At 33.3% G+C, this 15,477-nt stretch overlaps 2 protein-coding genes across 3 annotated transcripts; one reads left to right on the top strand and one right to left on the bottom strand.

Moving 5' to 3' along the window:
* The first annotated feature begins 236 nt into the window (after window positions 1–236).
* On the top strand, window positions 237–9,182 carry LOC126709446 (phragmoplastin DRP1E-like). Its single transcript, XM_050409693.1, has 15 exons — window positions 237–726; window positions 836–899; window positions 1,292–1,399; window positions 2,604–2,705; window positions 3,475–3,525; window positions 3,637–3,698; window positions 4,615–4,705; window positions 4,853–4,917; window positions 6,072–6,266; window positions 6,417–6,536; window positions 6,650–6,720; window positions 7,250–7,475; window positions 7,940–7,990; window positions 8,076–8,444; window positions 8,864–9,182. Exons 1-15 carry the CDS (start codon window positions 589–591, stop codon window positions 8,990–8,992), a joined length of 1,842 nt encoding a protein of 613 aa, XP_050265650.1. The 5' UTR covers window positions 237–588; the 3' UTR covers window positions 8,993–9,182.
* A 686-nt stretch (window positions 9,183–9,868) lies between these two features.
* On the bottom strand, window positions 9,869–15,006 carry LOC126709451 (haloacid dehalogenase-like hydrolase domain-containing protein Sgpp). Of its 2 annotated transcripts, XM_050409701.1 has the most exons (6): window positions 14,776–15,006; window positions 13,287–13,401; window positions 12,716–12,867; window positions 12,381–12,642; window positions 12,121–12,289; window positions 9,869–9,887 (listed from the first exon to the last, which is right to left on the bottom strand). In XM_050409701.1, exons 1-5 carry the CDS (start codon window positions 14,808–14,810, stop codon window positions 12,122–12,124), a joined length of 732 nt encoding a protein of 243 aa, XP_050265658.1. In that variant the 5' UTR covers window positions 14,811–15,006; the 3' UTR covers window positions 9,869–9,887; window position 12,121. The 2 variants fall into 2 exon arrangements, with proteins under 2 accessions (XP_050265658.1, XP_050265657.1); XM_050409700.1 differs by lacking the exon at window positions 9,869–9,887 and having other exon boundaries at window positions 11,888–12,289.
* Between the last annotated feature and the right edge of the window lie 471 nt (window positions 15,007–15,477).

Genomic DNA, 15,477 nt, shown 5'->3' on the forward strand with positions numbered 1-15,477 from the left:
GTAATTACTGTGTTAATTGTATTTTCAAAAGGCGTAGCATCTACTGTACACTTTCTGTCACATGCACAATTCAGTTTTTTTGAAAGTCGTTTATTTACCCCCCAAAAAGAATCATGATTTCAATTCAAAAAAGAAATTGTGTGGTGTGTGGGAAATTGCATGAATAATTAGCGTATAGAAAAAGACATTGAAATTGACTAGAGAATTTAAAAAGAGTCAAACCAAGATAGACCCGAATATAAAAATTGAAAAGGGACCTGCACGTGTCACACGCTCCCATCGAAATCACACACTCACTATCCCTTCTCAATGACCAACATTTCCTCCTCCGCCACAATCTCCACCACCACCACCACCACCACCATTCCCTTAAAAAGCTCCACCACTCTCAAATTCAAATTTACAAATATATAACTGCCATTAATCAGTTACTATAACCGAAAAACAAACAAAAAAAGCAAAATAGCTTTCCTTATTTTTCTCCTCTACTTCTTTTCCATTTCTCTCACCACTCTCTTCACTCTCGTCTCTCTCACTCGTTCTTCAACCGCTTCTTCTTCTTCTTCTTCTTCTTCTAGGGTTTGCGTAATGGCTACTATGGAGAGTTTGATCGGTCTAGTCAATCGAATTCAGAGAGCTTGTACAGTCCTCGGCGATTACGGCGGTGACTCTGCTTTGCCTACTCTCTGGGAGGCTCTTCCTTCTGTCGTCGTCGTCGGTGGCCAGGTATATATATAGATATGCATGTGTATGATATTGCATGTGTGTTTCAGCGCGGTGTGTGTGAGTGTTTGTGATGGCTAATTTTGAAATATATTTGGCTGTGTGAGTGTAGAGTTCGGGAAAGTCGTCGGTGTTGGAGAGCATTGTTGGCCGTGATTTTCTTCCCAGAGGATCAGGTTAGGGTTTTGTGTAATTCTTTACGCTTTTGTATTGTTTTTTTGAATTTTTGTAACAGTCTGTTTGGTTTATGTGAATTTGGAGGAAACGAAAAAGAAGACTTAGGGGCTGTTTAAGTCAACTGACTAAGTCAAACTAATTTATTTGTTTTTTCATTTTATTTCAAAATTTATTCGTTCTTTTAAAACCTTGATTGTCCAATTACTACATCACTTTTCCCTTGAAATTCTCAGCAACCAAACAAATTTAATTTGATTAATCTAATTTTTAGTTCCACTAAAGAAAAAAAAAAAAAAGGAAAATTTTTTTATGTTAATTTTGTTCTTCTTTTGTAAGTAAAGGAAGAAAGTTTTGTGTTATTTGATATCATACATTTTGGTGGGAATTTCAGGGATTGTTACAAGGAGGCCTTTAGTGTTGCAGCTGCAGAAGACAGAACAGGGGCTACAAGAGTATGCAGAGTTCCTTCACATGCCGAAGAAAAGAGTTACCGATTTCTGTATGTCATTTGTTTTGCAAATGATGAGTTTTGGTTACGCTGTTTGATGTTTTTAGGTGGAGCTGCGATTTCTTTTGATCGAAATGATAGCACCATTTAATGGATGGAGAAATCATAATTCTCTTTCTTGGTTGTGTTTTGCCTCATATTTGTGATCTTGTTTATCCTGGTGATTCTTGATTGTTTATGTCTATTTAATTTCATGAAAGACGGCATTTTATCATCCGTAATTTTTGAAATCTACAAGAATTTTGCAATGTTTGAAATTTCTGTAGAGGATGGAATGTCTGAGTTGGTTTTTTTATATTTTTCAAGATGAAGATTTTTTCTGTTGCTTTTCTACTTCAGTGATCAATATGAATCATCACAATTCACAAGCAGTCAAGCACTATGGTTGTTAGTATTGAAAACACAACCAATATATTTCTATTTTTTAATACCTAATTTGAGATTTCGGGAGTTTCAAAGCATGTGATTTTAAGGAATCAAAATTTTTTAATCATGTAATCTTCAAAAACCATCGGGTGTGTGAATAATTTAAAATAAAAATAAGAGAATAGAAACTTGTCTTATTTAGCCAATTGGCAACCTCTAAGTCATAATTGCTTTCATTAAACTTTTAAATTTTAATTCACCCAAAAAAAACACATATTCTCATTGGTATTGAAAATCCTCTTTTTGTAATGGTTACATGCTAACATTTTCATGCAATAATTACGGAGTATAGTCATAATCTTTTGGCAATCTAACCTGTTAATGTAGTAGCTAGTTGGAAATCTCTCTAGTTTTTTATACATTAGGCTCAAACCTTGCTTGAAAACATATGCTCAAGCTTAATACGTTGCTACAGTTACATATGTACTCTGTAATTCCTTGTTCGATTAACTTTTGAAACACGCTTCGTGTGTGGGTTCTCTTGTTATCACAAGAATTTGGGTACATGCTATAATTCTTAAACACTTACTTTACTTTGTATGTCGAAGTATAACTTGTTACTGTAGTAGCCACAACTACAAGCAAATTGAAATTTCTCTTCTTTTTATTATTTTTTTTATGCACTATGCCCAAACCTTGCTTGCAAATGTATGATATGTATGATTAGAGCTTGTTATAGCAATAAATACTGTAAGCTGTTTTAACTTTTCCTTTTTTACATTTTGAAATGGAAACCTAGGTTAACTGACTATTTTATTTTCTTACACAGCTATGGTTCGGAAGGAAATTCAAGATGAAACTGATAGAGTGACTGGGAAGTCAAAACAGATTTCTCCTGTTCCTATTCATCTCAGTATCTTCTCCCCAAATGGTAATGGAATCTGGACTGTGAGTTAGGACTCAAGATAATAAGATTTTCCTTGTGTTCTTTCATGCACTGTATTTTTAAGCTGCATTATTTTGATAAGTTTTTTTTTGGCTGAATTATTAATGAAATTGTAGATCATTTCAAATTTTTTAATGATTTGTAGTTTTGTTCTAATTGACAAGTATGCATCAGAGATGAGGATCCTAGATTTGGTATTATATTATTACTGTTGATTTTCTGGAGTGTATCAAATGCATTACTGTTTTACAGTATGTATTTTGCTAAAGTACAACAATAGCAATGACCTTCGTGTCAGATGGCATCTGGAGGGCCCTGACGTGCCTCCTGTCAATAATAAATCATATTTTCTTTGGTGGCTCTCCAAACTTCTTCCAGTCTTTTATGTGTACAAAGCAGCATGGGAGTGTTTCTATATTGGCTGGTGGCTGGTGCATTATCAGCAGTCTTGTCTTGTTGATTGCAGTGCATTAAGTATCTATTTTTTATTTGCTTCATACGTAGGTTTTTCTTATGATATCTGTTTTTCTAGTGGTCTTTGAAATTTGAATCAATTCATCTTCTCCCCCTGTGGGTGGAGAGTGAGGCCACTAGTTCAATCCCTGTTCAGATGCATTAGTCTTTTTACCTATCAGAAAAAAGTAATAATTCTTCTACTTCTGCTTGGTTCTTGCTCATTTTTTGCACACAATTTGTAGAGCATTTTTTGCATTCCTTTATGTTATCTGATAAATTATGGTTTATGTTTTGGCAGTTGTCAACTTAACACTGATAGATTTGCCTGGTTTGACAAAGGTTGCCATAGGTATACTTCTTTAAGTCCCCCTTTGTCTCCTGTTAAGTTAGATTTATGCACATTGAATCTTTTATTTTTATTTATTAATTTTATAAACTAGAGATGTTTTGTTATTTCCAGAGGGACAGCCAGAGAGTATTGTTCAAGACATTGAAAACATGGTTCGTTCATATGTTGAGAAGGTAAAAGAAAGGATTTCTTTTTCCCTTTTTATTTTTTCATTTTATATAAAGGTTATGATCTAATTGGCAACATTCTTATTAATGATATCATAACTAAGTAATTTATGCATGTATTGCATATAATTTTCAAATAGAAGTCATCAAGTTAGAAGAATACAATCTGTGGCACTGTTCTTTAATCTCTATTGAATTCTGGTAGATTGTTCTTTAGTGTATTATACTCTTTTGTGTCAATTACATAATGGGCAACCTCAGATCATTGAGATACATATCAAGAAGTCAGGGAAGAAGCTATCATGAAGGACAGACATTTATTGAGGAGTATTGGTATGCTAATGCTTATATGGTCGAAGAACCCACTCCTTTATCTTCTGTTTGTCAAGTACCAACTTGATAACTAGTTATGTTGCCCTTGAACACCTTATACCCAAGGAACTGAAGAAATCTTATTAATTTGTTAATGTTTTTTGGGAGGACTGTAATCAAATGGTCTCATCAATGAAAGATAGATGGTGAAGAGTTTTTCTTTACCAGTCTCTTATATTATATAAGGTTTGTATGTGCAGTACTGATTTGTCTCTCACTTAATTTTGATAATCCTTCCAATTGCAACTGTTTTTGGATTTGGCAGAGAACTTCCATCGAAGTTAAGTCATGTACTATGTAGACAATCTCCCAAAATTTGATTAGATTTGGTAGTTCCACTTTTTCAGATTTTTTGTTGATTTTTGCGCCATGATCTCTTCTTATATATTAAAACAAAAACTTTTGTTTCACTATCTAATATTATGTCCCATATCTTGGCTTTGTTTAGGTTCAAGCTTATGCATTTATATTCATTGGTTATATCTGCAATCTGTTGTAGTTATTGGTTCTTTACAAGCTTTTTCAACATTTATGTTTTTTTGGATTACAGCCAAATTGCATCATTTTGGCCATAACTCCAGCAAATCAAGATATTGCAACATCTGATGCTATCAAGATTGCTAGAGAAGTTGATCCAACAGGTATACTTTTTGTACATTGTTTCTACTCTTTTATCTCAATTCTACAGGCACACATGTCTGTATTTTTGTTAATATTCTTTCATGATTTCTCATAAATATAAGTTTAGGAATTTTCCTTAATATAGAGATTATGTGTTTTATTTTTAGGTGAAAGAACATTTGGTGTTTTGACGAAGCTTGATTTGATGGATAAAGGAACAAATGCATTGGAAGTAAGAATTTTGTCTTTTCGCTTCTGATATGTTCAGCACTAAATTCTTGACAACTTAAAATTTCAGTTGGAGGCTATATGATGCTTATAATTACATCTCACCTATCAAATCATTTTATTTTGAAGATATTCTATGCTCAATTTGCAATGTACAACCCGACAAACCCTCTTTGAAAAAGTTGATGTAGAATAACCATCAGGCAATTCTTTGATTATATTTTGTATACATTAAAAGAAAATATTTGATTGACCAGCAAATGACAAAATATGGTCTTATATTTACTAGCTTTTAAACAAACAATATTCATGAAAAAAGTGCTTGTGTTGTCAGGAAGGCAGAGTACTCACTGTTCAATGTGAACTTCTGACATCACTACGATTGTGTTTGGGCACCCATGAACAAATCGTTAACATTTATTTGTTGTACAGTATTTGGCAGTGCAAATCTGCCCTTGAATGTTGCCCATTTAGAAAGCATTAGTGCAAACAATAAAGAAGTTATTCCTTCCTCCATACCTCTTCTTTTCTAGGATAACATGGTCATAAGAACAACTCAATTTCAGATGGATTCTTTCTGATGCAACATAAAATAAGTGAATTTGTTAAATTTATTTGTATCTAGTAGTGCCCTAAGTAAAGCTGATTGTCTAAGTGGTCATTCATTTAGGCAAGAGTTAGGTATAGTATTTGGTGCTGTTCTTTAGGTTCCTCTCTTAAGATTCTGTCATGTGGATTTTTTCTCATGGGATGGAGGTGTATTTTTTAGTTAAGTAGCTACATGGTTGGATCTTAAGAGGGAACATAAGGAACAGCATTTAAGGTATTGTACCTAAGTTTTGTCTATTCATTTATAGTAGTTCCTTGCATGATCATGTAGTAACATTAAAAAAGAAGAAATGAAAACGAAGGATTTCCAACCATTTAGAGCTACTTTATTGTGTTCTTAGGAGATTTTTGTTTTTGGTATTAGTAGAAAATTGCGTGTTGATTGTTTCCCTAGTACTTTTGCACACCACTCATTTTCGTTCTTTGCTTTGGTAATTGCAAACTTCTGTTCCTTCTGCATTTTGAAAATTACACTAGTTTTCCACCGATGCAGAAAAGTTATATCCTCTATTCCTCTTGATATCATTTTTTTCCTGTTTTATTTTCAAGGTTCTTGAAGGAAGATCTTATCAGCTTCAACACCCTTGGGTTGGAATTGTAAACCGTTCACAAGCTGATATAAATAAAAATGTTGACATGATTGCTGCTAGGCAGAGGGAACGCGAGTTCTTTGCCACAAGTCCTGATTATGGACACTTATCCAGCAAAATGGGTTCTGAATATCTTGCAAAACTTCTTTCAAAGGTTTTATTTATCGTACTTATTTTTCATTTATAATGTGATGACTTACTTATCAAAAAAAAATTTATAATGTGATGACTCTTTTTGTACTTTTATTTTCATTTTACTCTATATAGGAAGGCTGCTTACATTTTGAAATTGTCTTTGTTTCAGCATTTAGAATCAGTAATTAAAGCTCGCATACCAGGCATTGCATCATTGATTAACAGAAGCATTGATGAACTTGAAGCAGAGTTAGACCATCTTGGTAGGCCTGTTGCTATTGATGCTGGGGTGAGGAATTTACATTTATGTTATTTTTTCTTTTTATTTATAATTAACCTTTTGGCATTGAATAAGAACCAGGTTAGGATTTTGACTGCAATTATTTTGATAATGTATATCAGGCCCAGTTGTATACTATCCTAGAGTTATGTCGTGCGTTTGACCAAATATTCAAGGAGCATTTAGATGGAGGGTAATGTATTATTCTCTGTTTACTCTCTCTTCCATTTATTTTAAATCCCATCTGACCTGCTAGGTCAGAGCCAAACTATGATGCATTTCATGATTCTATCAGCAAGAAATAGATTAAGTGATTAATTTAGATGTCCGTGTTCATTTGTGACTGAAAGCATGCAGATGTTATTAAAGGGTTTTGGTCAAAGTATTCTTGTGCAGTTTATGTTTTATATTATCTTTTACTTCACGCTTCGTAAATTTTATAAATGTTTCCTTTAAACTAACAAATTTTTTGAATAGATTATACTTTGAAAAACCGTTTTCCTCACAAGCATAAGCAATTCAATTCTTGTATAAAAATGGCTTGTTTGCTTTATTATGTATATGATTAGATAAAGTTGGCCTCTAATCATTAATTGTGATTCTTTTTCTAGTAGGCCCTATATGCCTGGTATTATTATCTAAGTATGGCAAGTGCATATAATAAATCAAGTATTTGTAATCATATATTTATTCCTGCTTACATTACTTTGCTAAAATCTCAGGCGACCTGGTGGTGATCGTATATATGGAGTTTTTGACTATCAGCTGCCTGCTGCTTTGAAGAAGCTTCCATTAGATCGTTATCTTTCACTGCAGAATATAAGAAAAGTGATTTCAGAGGCAGATGGGTACCAACCTCATCTAATTGCACCTGAGCAAGGCTATCGACGCCTCATTGATGGTGCACTTAATTACTTCAGAGGACCAGCAGATGCTTCTGTAGATGCTGTAAGTGCTCTTTTTCTATTCATGAAGTACGGAGTTCCTTTTTATTTTTTTGAGGGGTGGGGTGGGGTGGTATTGGGGGAAGTCATAGAAATCCCAAATCACCTATGTAAGACATCTTCTCTGCTATTTTCCTCCCATTTTTGGAAGATTAAAAATGGTGGGTCCAGATAGAAAATAATCATCTCTTCTTTTTTCCCTTCCACTTTTCTACTCAACCAAAGAAGAGAAAATATCAATCCATCTTCCATTATATCTCCTCACTTTTCCACCCTACTAATGCACTTTGAAGCAATTTATATTTAACTAACGTGTTAACAAATGTTTTCTTACATGCCGCTGAAAGTGTATCTTCGTGTTTCTAGTGCTATGAAAAACAAAACTGAATGTTTTATTGCATGCTATTTCATACTTCTAACAAATCACACCTGTAATTTGTTTTTCTTTGTGGGAATATGGTATTGCAGGTTCACTTCATATTGAAGGAACTTGTTAGAAGGTCAATTGCAGAAACTCAGGTTTGAAATCAGAGTTTACTAGTTCCAAAATAACAACAATTTACTGCAAATGCAAGATCTAAGTTGATGTTTTGGAATGGAACAGGAGTTGAAGCGTTTTCCAACCCTTCAAGCTGAAATAGCTGCAGCTGCAAGTGAAGCATTGGAGAGATTCAGGGAAGACAGTAAGAAGACTACTATACGATTGGTGGAAATGGAATCTTCATACCTGACTGTGGATTTCTTCAGGAGACTTCCTCAGGAAGCGGAGAAGGGAGGAAATCCAGTTGCTTCCTCTGCAGACCGATATACAGAAGGGCACTTCCGCCGGATAGGATCAAATATTTTCTCTTATATTGGGATGGTATCAGAGACACTGAAGAATTCCATACCAAAGGCTGTGGCTCATTGTCAAGTGAGGGAGGCCAAGCGGTCTTTACTCGATCATTTTTATATACAAGTGGGCAAAAAAGAGGTACCAAACAACACCCCCCACACCCCTCTTGTTAGATTTGATTTCAATCCTATATGAAGCCAGAATATTGCGAATTTATAATGAGGCATTTGAATAGATTACAGTTTCCCTAGTTTTGCTCCTAGTCAAATCCAGAATCACGTATAGATGTGCCTGATATGATATGATCATAGAACTAATCCAGAGTTGCTTAATGTAAAATTTTCATCTTTGATCAAACTCAGACAAATACAATACAGTTCAGATCTGAATTTATGCCCATTATTCATCCTTCTGTTTGTCACTTAAAAAAATGAATTGATGAGATTGTGCATGGACGGCATCTAGATTATGCTAATCTTAGTACTATTACTAAATTGCGAGGGAATTGTAAAAGGAGTACAGATAGCATTTTACTGAGTTTGTTGTTTATTCTGTAGGCCAAGCAACTTGCAGAATTGTTGGATGAAGACCCTGCATTGATGAATAGGAGGCAGCAATGTGCAAAGCGGCTTGAGTTATACAAGTCTGCAAGGGATGAGATTGATCTGGTCTCAAGGTCCAGATGAGGTGAATTGTGAATGCGTGTTAAGAAAAATTTTGTATAAAATCTATAATAGCACTGAGGGACATGCTAAGAATGAATAGGCTATGGTTTTCTCTGCTGTCATTTTTTTTTTTTTTTTTTTTTTTTCACAAATGTAGATGTGATATCTGTATTGAAATGCTGGGTTTTTAGTTGATCGTGATTCTCTTAAATTTGATCATCTTCAAGTTTGCTAGCTGCAACATTGATTTGTATAGGTTTCTAGAAGATTGCATATATATTCCATCATCCTTTGCATTGCTGATTTGATTCTGGTAACCATACACGATGGAAAAATGAATGTCAAATTTCAAGTTCATTGGATCGGATGGCAATTTCTAGTGATACGTGGTGGACTGATATTTGATAGTCTAATTCCAAGATCTAGTGGTCTCAGGGGCGGCGCTATGTGTTAATCAGGTGGTGACCAACCTGACCTGAAAAAAAAAATTTATATACCTTAAAAATATTGATTTTAAATCAATATAGGTTGTTAACCACTCTATGGAAAAAAATTAATTGACCACCCTAAATAAAATTTTGAGCCATTAAAAATAAAAATTGCTCTCCAAAATTTTGGTTCGTTGAAGGTAGAATTGCTCAACTCAAACAAATACAAATTTCATCAGTCCAAACAATAATACAAATCAACCATTCTTGAATTTAAGATCTCATTTTCTTCACGCTCGTGATTTAGGTTTCAATTCCTAAAATACCCTCAAACATTTGGTGGTGAACGTCGAGGTAACAAAAAAAAAAATTGCTGGTCGTTTGGCACATTGGGCTGGAGGCTTCTACGCTTGATATAACCCAAAACAAGTAAGAAAAAAGCATTGAAACAAATCACGTTGGACACAAATGCTCATATTTCACCTCCCCTAAAAAACAAATAGAAAAAATCAATGCTTGAGCCTTGAAGTGAATATATTGACAATATTATATACAATTTAAAGCATTTGTTTGCAATTAAAAAAAATGACAAGATGTAAATAAATTTTTTTTTAAATGACAAAATAATCTTTCATAGCACATTAAGTCCTTTTTAGTAATTTGCATTGAAACATCAATTTTAGATAATAGCTCAATTGTTAAACTGCATTTTTATTAAATTTTTGTTTTCAAAAGGAAAATTTTAAAATCATTATTTTTTTTAAACGCATTTTTTCAAACAGGAATTTGTTGGATTTATGTGATACATTTTATAGATACGCATATATACTAAAATAAAGTTGAATATTTTATTGAACATGATTAATATAATAGTTGAATGCCTAAATTGAATTTGTTGAATGAATTTACAGTTTATCCATTATTCTTTTGCTAGTACTACGGATAAATATTTTTATAAGAAAATCACTTGTACTGCAAGATTCATCTTCTAAGTAAATTTGTATTGACTTGAATAATCTTCTTTTGAATTCTAGGTTATGAGAAAATGTCTTATCTTTTCATTCTAGTGATCAAGATGAAATAAGAAGAGCATATTTGTAAAGAAGTCCTTGTCAACCTCTTGGTCATGATTTCCCTAAAAAAGAAATTAGTGAAACATTGCGTCGATTTAATCCTGATTGGTTTAAAGAATACAAAAATTAGTTGGAAAAGATAATAAAAAAGAATATAATAAATTAAAAAATAATTTTTATTATTAAACCTTTGGGCCTTAATTAAAATTTGAACACTATAAGACAAACAAACAAAGCATTCTATTAGCCGATTGAAGGTTTTTTTTTTTTTTTTTTTTCCTAGGTGAGTGGCATTTTCTAATTTTTTTTTTCAATATTATAAGAAAAATAAGTATAATATATTCTATTTTAGGGGGATTTCTTCCATTTGGGAGACTTAAGTCATTGCCTAAATGGCCTAGTGGTTGAGCCACCCCTGTTGACCTTGAAGCCCAGGATTTTCCTCTACACCAAGGAAATGCTTTCAATGAACAACAAAAGGGATGTTTAGACAGGACTAATATTTTTGGATGATTATTTGCTAATATTATTGTGAAAATTAGGGGAGACTAGAATATTTTTGGTGTGAGACTACTAAAAAAATAAAAAAATTTAAGAGTAATGTTAGGGACATAACAATTTCACAAAGTATGCCAACTCACTCATGGGCCACCACAATTTCTAATTTAATATTTTTTTGATATACTAATTTTAAAAAGTTGTGAAATTGTCGTGAATTTTTAGAAAAAAAACTAGTTTCTTTGAAATTGGCAACCCACTCCAACCAAAGGAACCGGTGTAGTTCAAATGTTACACTTACATGTGTACTTAGAGGTTATAATGATTAATGTGCGATAAAGTGAATGGGTCTCATTTCAATTAGTACTTTATTACCTTTAATTTATTTAGATGTCCTGTTAATGGATGTTCTTAGGACATTTTTTAATGAATTATTTTAGAAAAGTTTTGATACAATTTTCATGAAAAATATAAAAAACTGTTTTTTTCTTTTTCCATTAAAAGTTTTTAAACCAATGTCTTAGGACATCCGTAAACTTTTCCCTCTATTAATACTAATTGAGAACTACTTCAGAGTTCAAATATTGGACATATGCTCAGGACTAATTCTTTTCGAAACAAAAATGAATATAACCAAAACTGAAAAAAGAGATTCAGCCACAAATATCAAATTCAAATTGGAAGAAATCAGTTCATAACAAATTGAATTTGCTTGATCACCGTTTATGCTGGAAAAATCCACCCCCCCCCCCCCCCCCCCCTCCAACTACTATTCAATTGCTTGTATTTCTTTTTTACTTATAGAGTTTTATGCCATCTTCTTTCCTTTCTTTTCAACACAACAATTACATTTTATATCTCCAAACATAACTATATATAACCATTGCATAAATCTAATATTTTTTAAAGATAAGATATGACATAAATCTCATAATTAATCATTGACTTGAGTAATAATGTATCAATCGCAGGTCAAGCAGCTACAAGTGAAGGACCAAAAGGCTCCTCTACAACAGAATTATTTAACAGTTATGAGTAAGTTTCTATAAATGTTTCAACCCACTACTGCAAATGTTTCAACCTGCTACTGTAGATTTTTTTTTTTTTTTTTTTTTTTTTTTGAGGATCTGCTACTATACTATAGAAATACCTCATTTCTTATCAAGCTCTTCTAAGGCTGCCCACAATTTTGGATCCTCATAATCCTTTATAAGGAAGACTGGCTTTGCTTCCATCAGTAAGTGTTCTGGATTTCTGGTAGCTATACCAACAACTGGCATCCCAGCGGCCACTCCAGCTTTTATTCCTGAAACAGAATCCTAGTGGAGCAAAGAAAGAACAAATACCAATTTCAGGGAGTGCTCAATACACTAACTTCTAAAAAGTACATAACCTGAGAAGAAAGCAGACCTCAAATATGAAAGTGTGATCCTTTGATACATTGATTATTTCAAGCGCCTTCAAGTAGGGATCTGGGTGTGGCTTGGCATGTTCACATTCACTTCCGACAATAAGCGCTTCAAAAAAGTCTGACAGGCCAAGGCTTGAGATCATGAGTTCAGCATTTGCTTTTGGAGCATTGGTAACTGCAGCCCGTTTAATTCCACGGTCTTCAATCCATTTTTTCACTTTATATAGGCCATTCACAGGCTTCAACTGTTCTGTGGCCAATCTGTGTCAATTCATCAAGAAATCAAATCATTGGAACTTGAAGAAATTCAAATTACTGGAGAAGTAAAATGTACCTCCGAAACATGGCTTCCTTATCATCTACAAACTTCAAGCCCCGTTGAATATCATCAGGGAAGAGAAACTCAGCAATATCATCATTATGCTTGCCGGCAATATGATCAACAAAGAATTCCTCAGTAATTGGCACCCCTCCATTGAAACCAATCTGTGAACCAATTCAATTTCTGTTAATCCTCCACTACTACTGTTCAAATAAAGTTCGTAAAAGTTGAGCATTTTTTGGCTACGCAACTATGTCAACATCCTTTTGTCATGGTGAGTGTGCGTTTGGCAAAACTTATTTTTGTCAACTTATTTTACTATTCAGTTTATTTTTGCTACTATTCATAGGTCCTACTGCACTATTCATGGGTCACACTATACTATTTCAGCTAACTTTTACTTTTATCTACAATACTTTCAGCAAAAAGATTTCAATTTCAGCAAAATAAGCGGATCCCAAACAGACCCTGAATGTGAAATTTTTTCCTCAAGGATTTTATTTGGAGAACTTAAAAGAAACCTTTTTGAGACTCTCTCTCTCTCTCTCTCTCTCTCTTAATAAGGTAGAAAGAGAAACAGTACCTCTTGAAGCATTTCACGGAAGGCATAGTGGTGGAGTGGATCAGAATCACATATAGTTCCATCTATGTCAAATAGCACTGCTTGAAGCGGAGCAAGTTCAGCGAGAGTAGTTTTGCTGGTTCCAAAAAATGAAAACATTAAAGCAAAACCAAAACCAAATTACATAACTTTATAAGAAAAGAAGGAAAACATTGCAATTAAAGTGTGTTAAAATATTTGAAAGAGCAGCCTATCAAGATTAAAGGGGAACCATTAGATGGTGGTTCCCAATCAAAATTCAAAGCTAACATGGTAGGCAACTCCATCTTGACACAGTACACAGAATCTAGTAACACCTAAAATGTATCTTCAATGGCAACACTTGGAGATCTTAGTCAAGGCATCATTCTAAATGGCACAACCTATGAAACCTGTAAAGTTTCATATCTAATGGTTGTTATAGAAGCCAGGACATGAATTGGTACAATCAAAAAATAAATGCTACTGAAATTGATTCATTTCCATCAACAAAGTACATACCCCCAAATCACATGCAAAAACAAACAGAATTTGACAATTGTGTTATGTGCATGATGGATCAACTGCTATGACAATGGATTCTAGCATTCTATCAGTCTATGGTACCTACATCATAGATATTTTGGTAAAGATAAAAGTTAGGACTTGTTTTTCATGAAGTGAATTCTGGTGTTACCTTCCACTTACCTTCTAATAGGACACACCATATATTTTCAGACAAAAAGGAAGCATGAACTTTGAAAAAGCTCTCCCCATGAAATACAAACTATAGAGCTTTTAAACTTTCAAAATAATAAATAAACAAAGTTTGGTTGATCAAAAAGAAAAATCAACATTTTTGCAACAACGAAAACTTGCTATGCTTTAGCATCGATTCAGTATTAACCATAATGTTTGATAATTGATCATCAGAGGCAAAATATCTAAACAAACCACAGGAGAAAGAACAAGGAACAGCATCTGATTTGCAATCAAACCTCATGAAGAGAAAGAATATCTATTCACAGGCAGAGTTAACAACACTAGCACATAAGTATATAAGAGAAAAAAAAAAACAAGGACGAAAACATGGAGTTTCATTCAATTCCAAATCTAGCTAGAAAATAATGATGAACAATGAACAGGTATGAGGAAATTTTCGATTTTGAATATCCAAACTAATGGGAATTTCTAAAAGTTAAGCATTAGCGCAATCATGAAAAGCACATTAGAATGCATAAAAACCAGAATGTTCCATGATAAGTACGACAATAATCATATGGCACATAACAGTGCCATAACATATGTAACAGGACACAAAAACACAACATCTACCAAATATATGGGACGTAATATAAATCGACAGTGCATTGCAACCAAAACAAACAACTCTAAAAGTAGTCCATGAATGGGGGTGTGTACATTCAAAAATCGAAGAATCATGAAGAACCCAGATCACATCAAAGCACAAAAAAAGAGATAGAAAGTTTACCTCTCTACAGAATTTTCACCAACTGAGGCTGCCATTGCTTGATGGGTTGAGGTGGATGATATAGAAGGTTTTTTCTTTGCCAAAACTTGTTTTTGAGAAATGGGTACTTGCTGGGTTGGGTGCAGATCGAATCGAAGAGAAGGAGAGGGTGAAAGAAATACTGGAATACTATTATGGAAAAGGAATTTTTTTTTTTAGAAACATGGAATAATAAGTAAGTAATATTTATCAGGAAAAAAAAGAAAAAGAAAAAAAGAAATGTATATGAAGAGGAATAAGTGCAGAGCATCTACCACAGAATCAAAATGAGAGGGGCTTTCGTATTCTCTTTCCATATTCGTTTTTTTTTTTTTTTTTTTTTTTTTTTTTGAGATAGTATATTCGTTTTTTTGGTAATAAGTATATTACCCGAATTTGAAATATCTGCCCAAAACGTTTGACAATATTATGGGACTCCACTAAGGTTTCCAATTTCACACAATTTTAAGAGGTAATGTTTTTTTCTCCTCAGTAGTTCTGGTAACACGTATTGACATAAAATTCAATAATTTTTACTATAACTATTCTATGTGTCAAATTGTGGCTGGTTATTTGTTATTTTTACATAAATTTATCATTTTTTTTCTACTATTCACAGTCTGTCACATGGACAGTTGTGACATTTTATATACTCTTAGATTTCTGTTTTTCCCTCTAGAGCAT

Source organism: Quercus robur, chromosome 12 (genome assembly GCF_932294415.1).
Source record: "Quercus robur chromosome 12, dhQueRobu3.1, whole genome shotgun sequence".
Lineage (NCBI taxonomy): Eukaryota > Viridiplantae > Streptophyta > Magnoliopsida > Fagales > Fagaceae > Quercus > Quercus robur.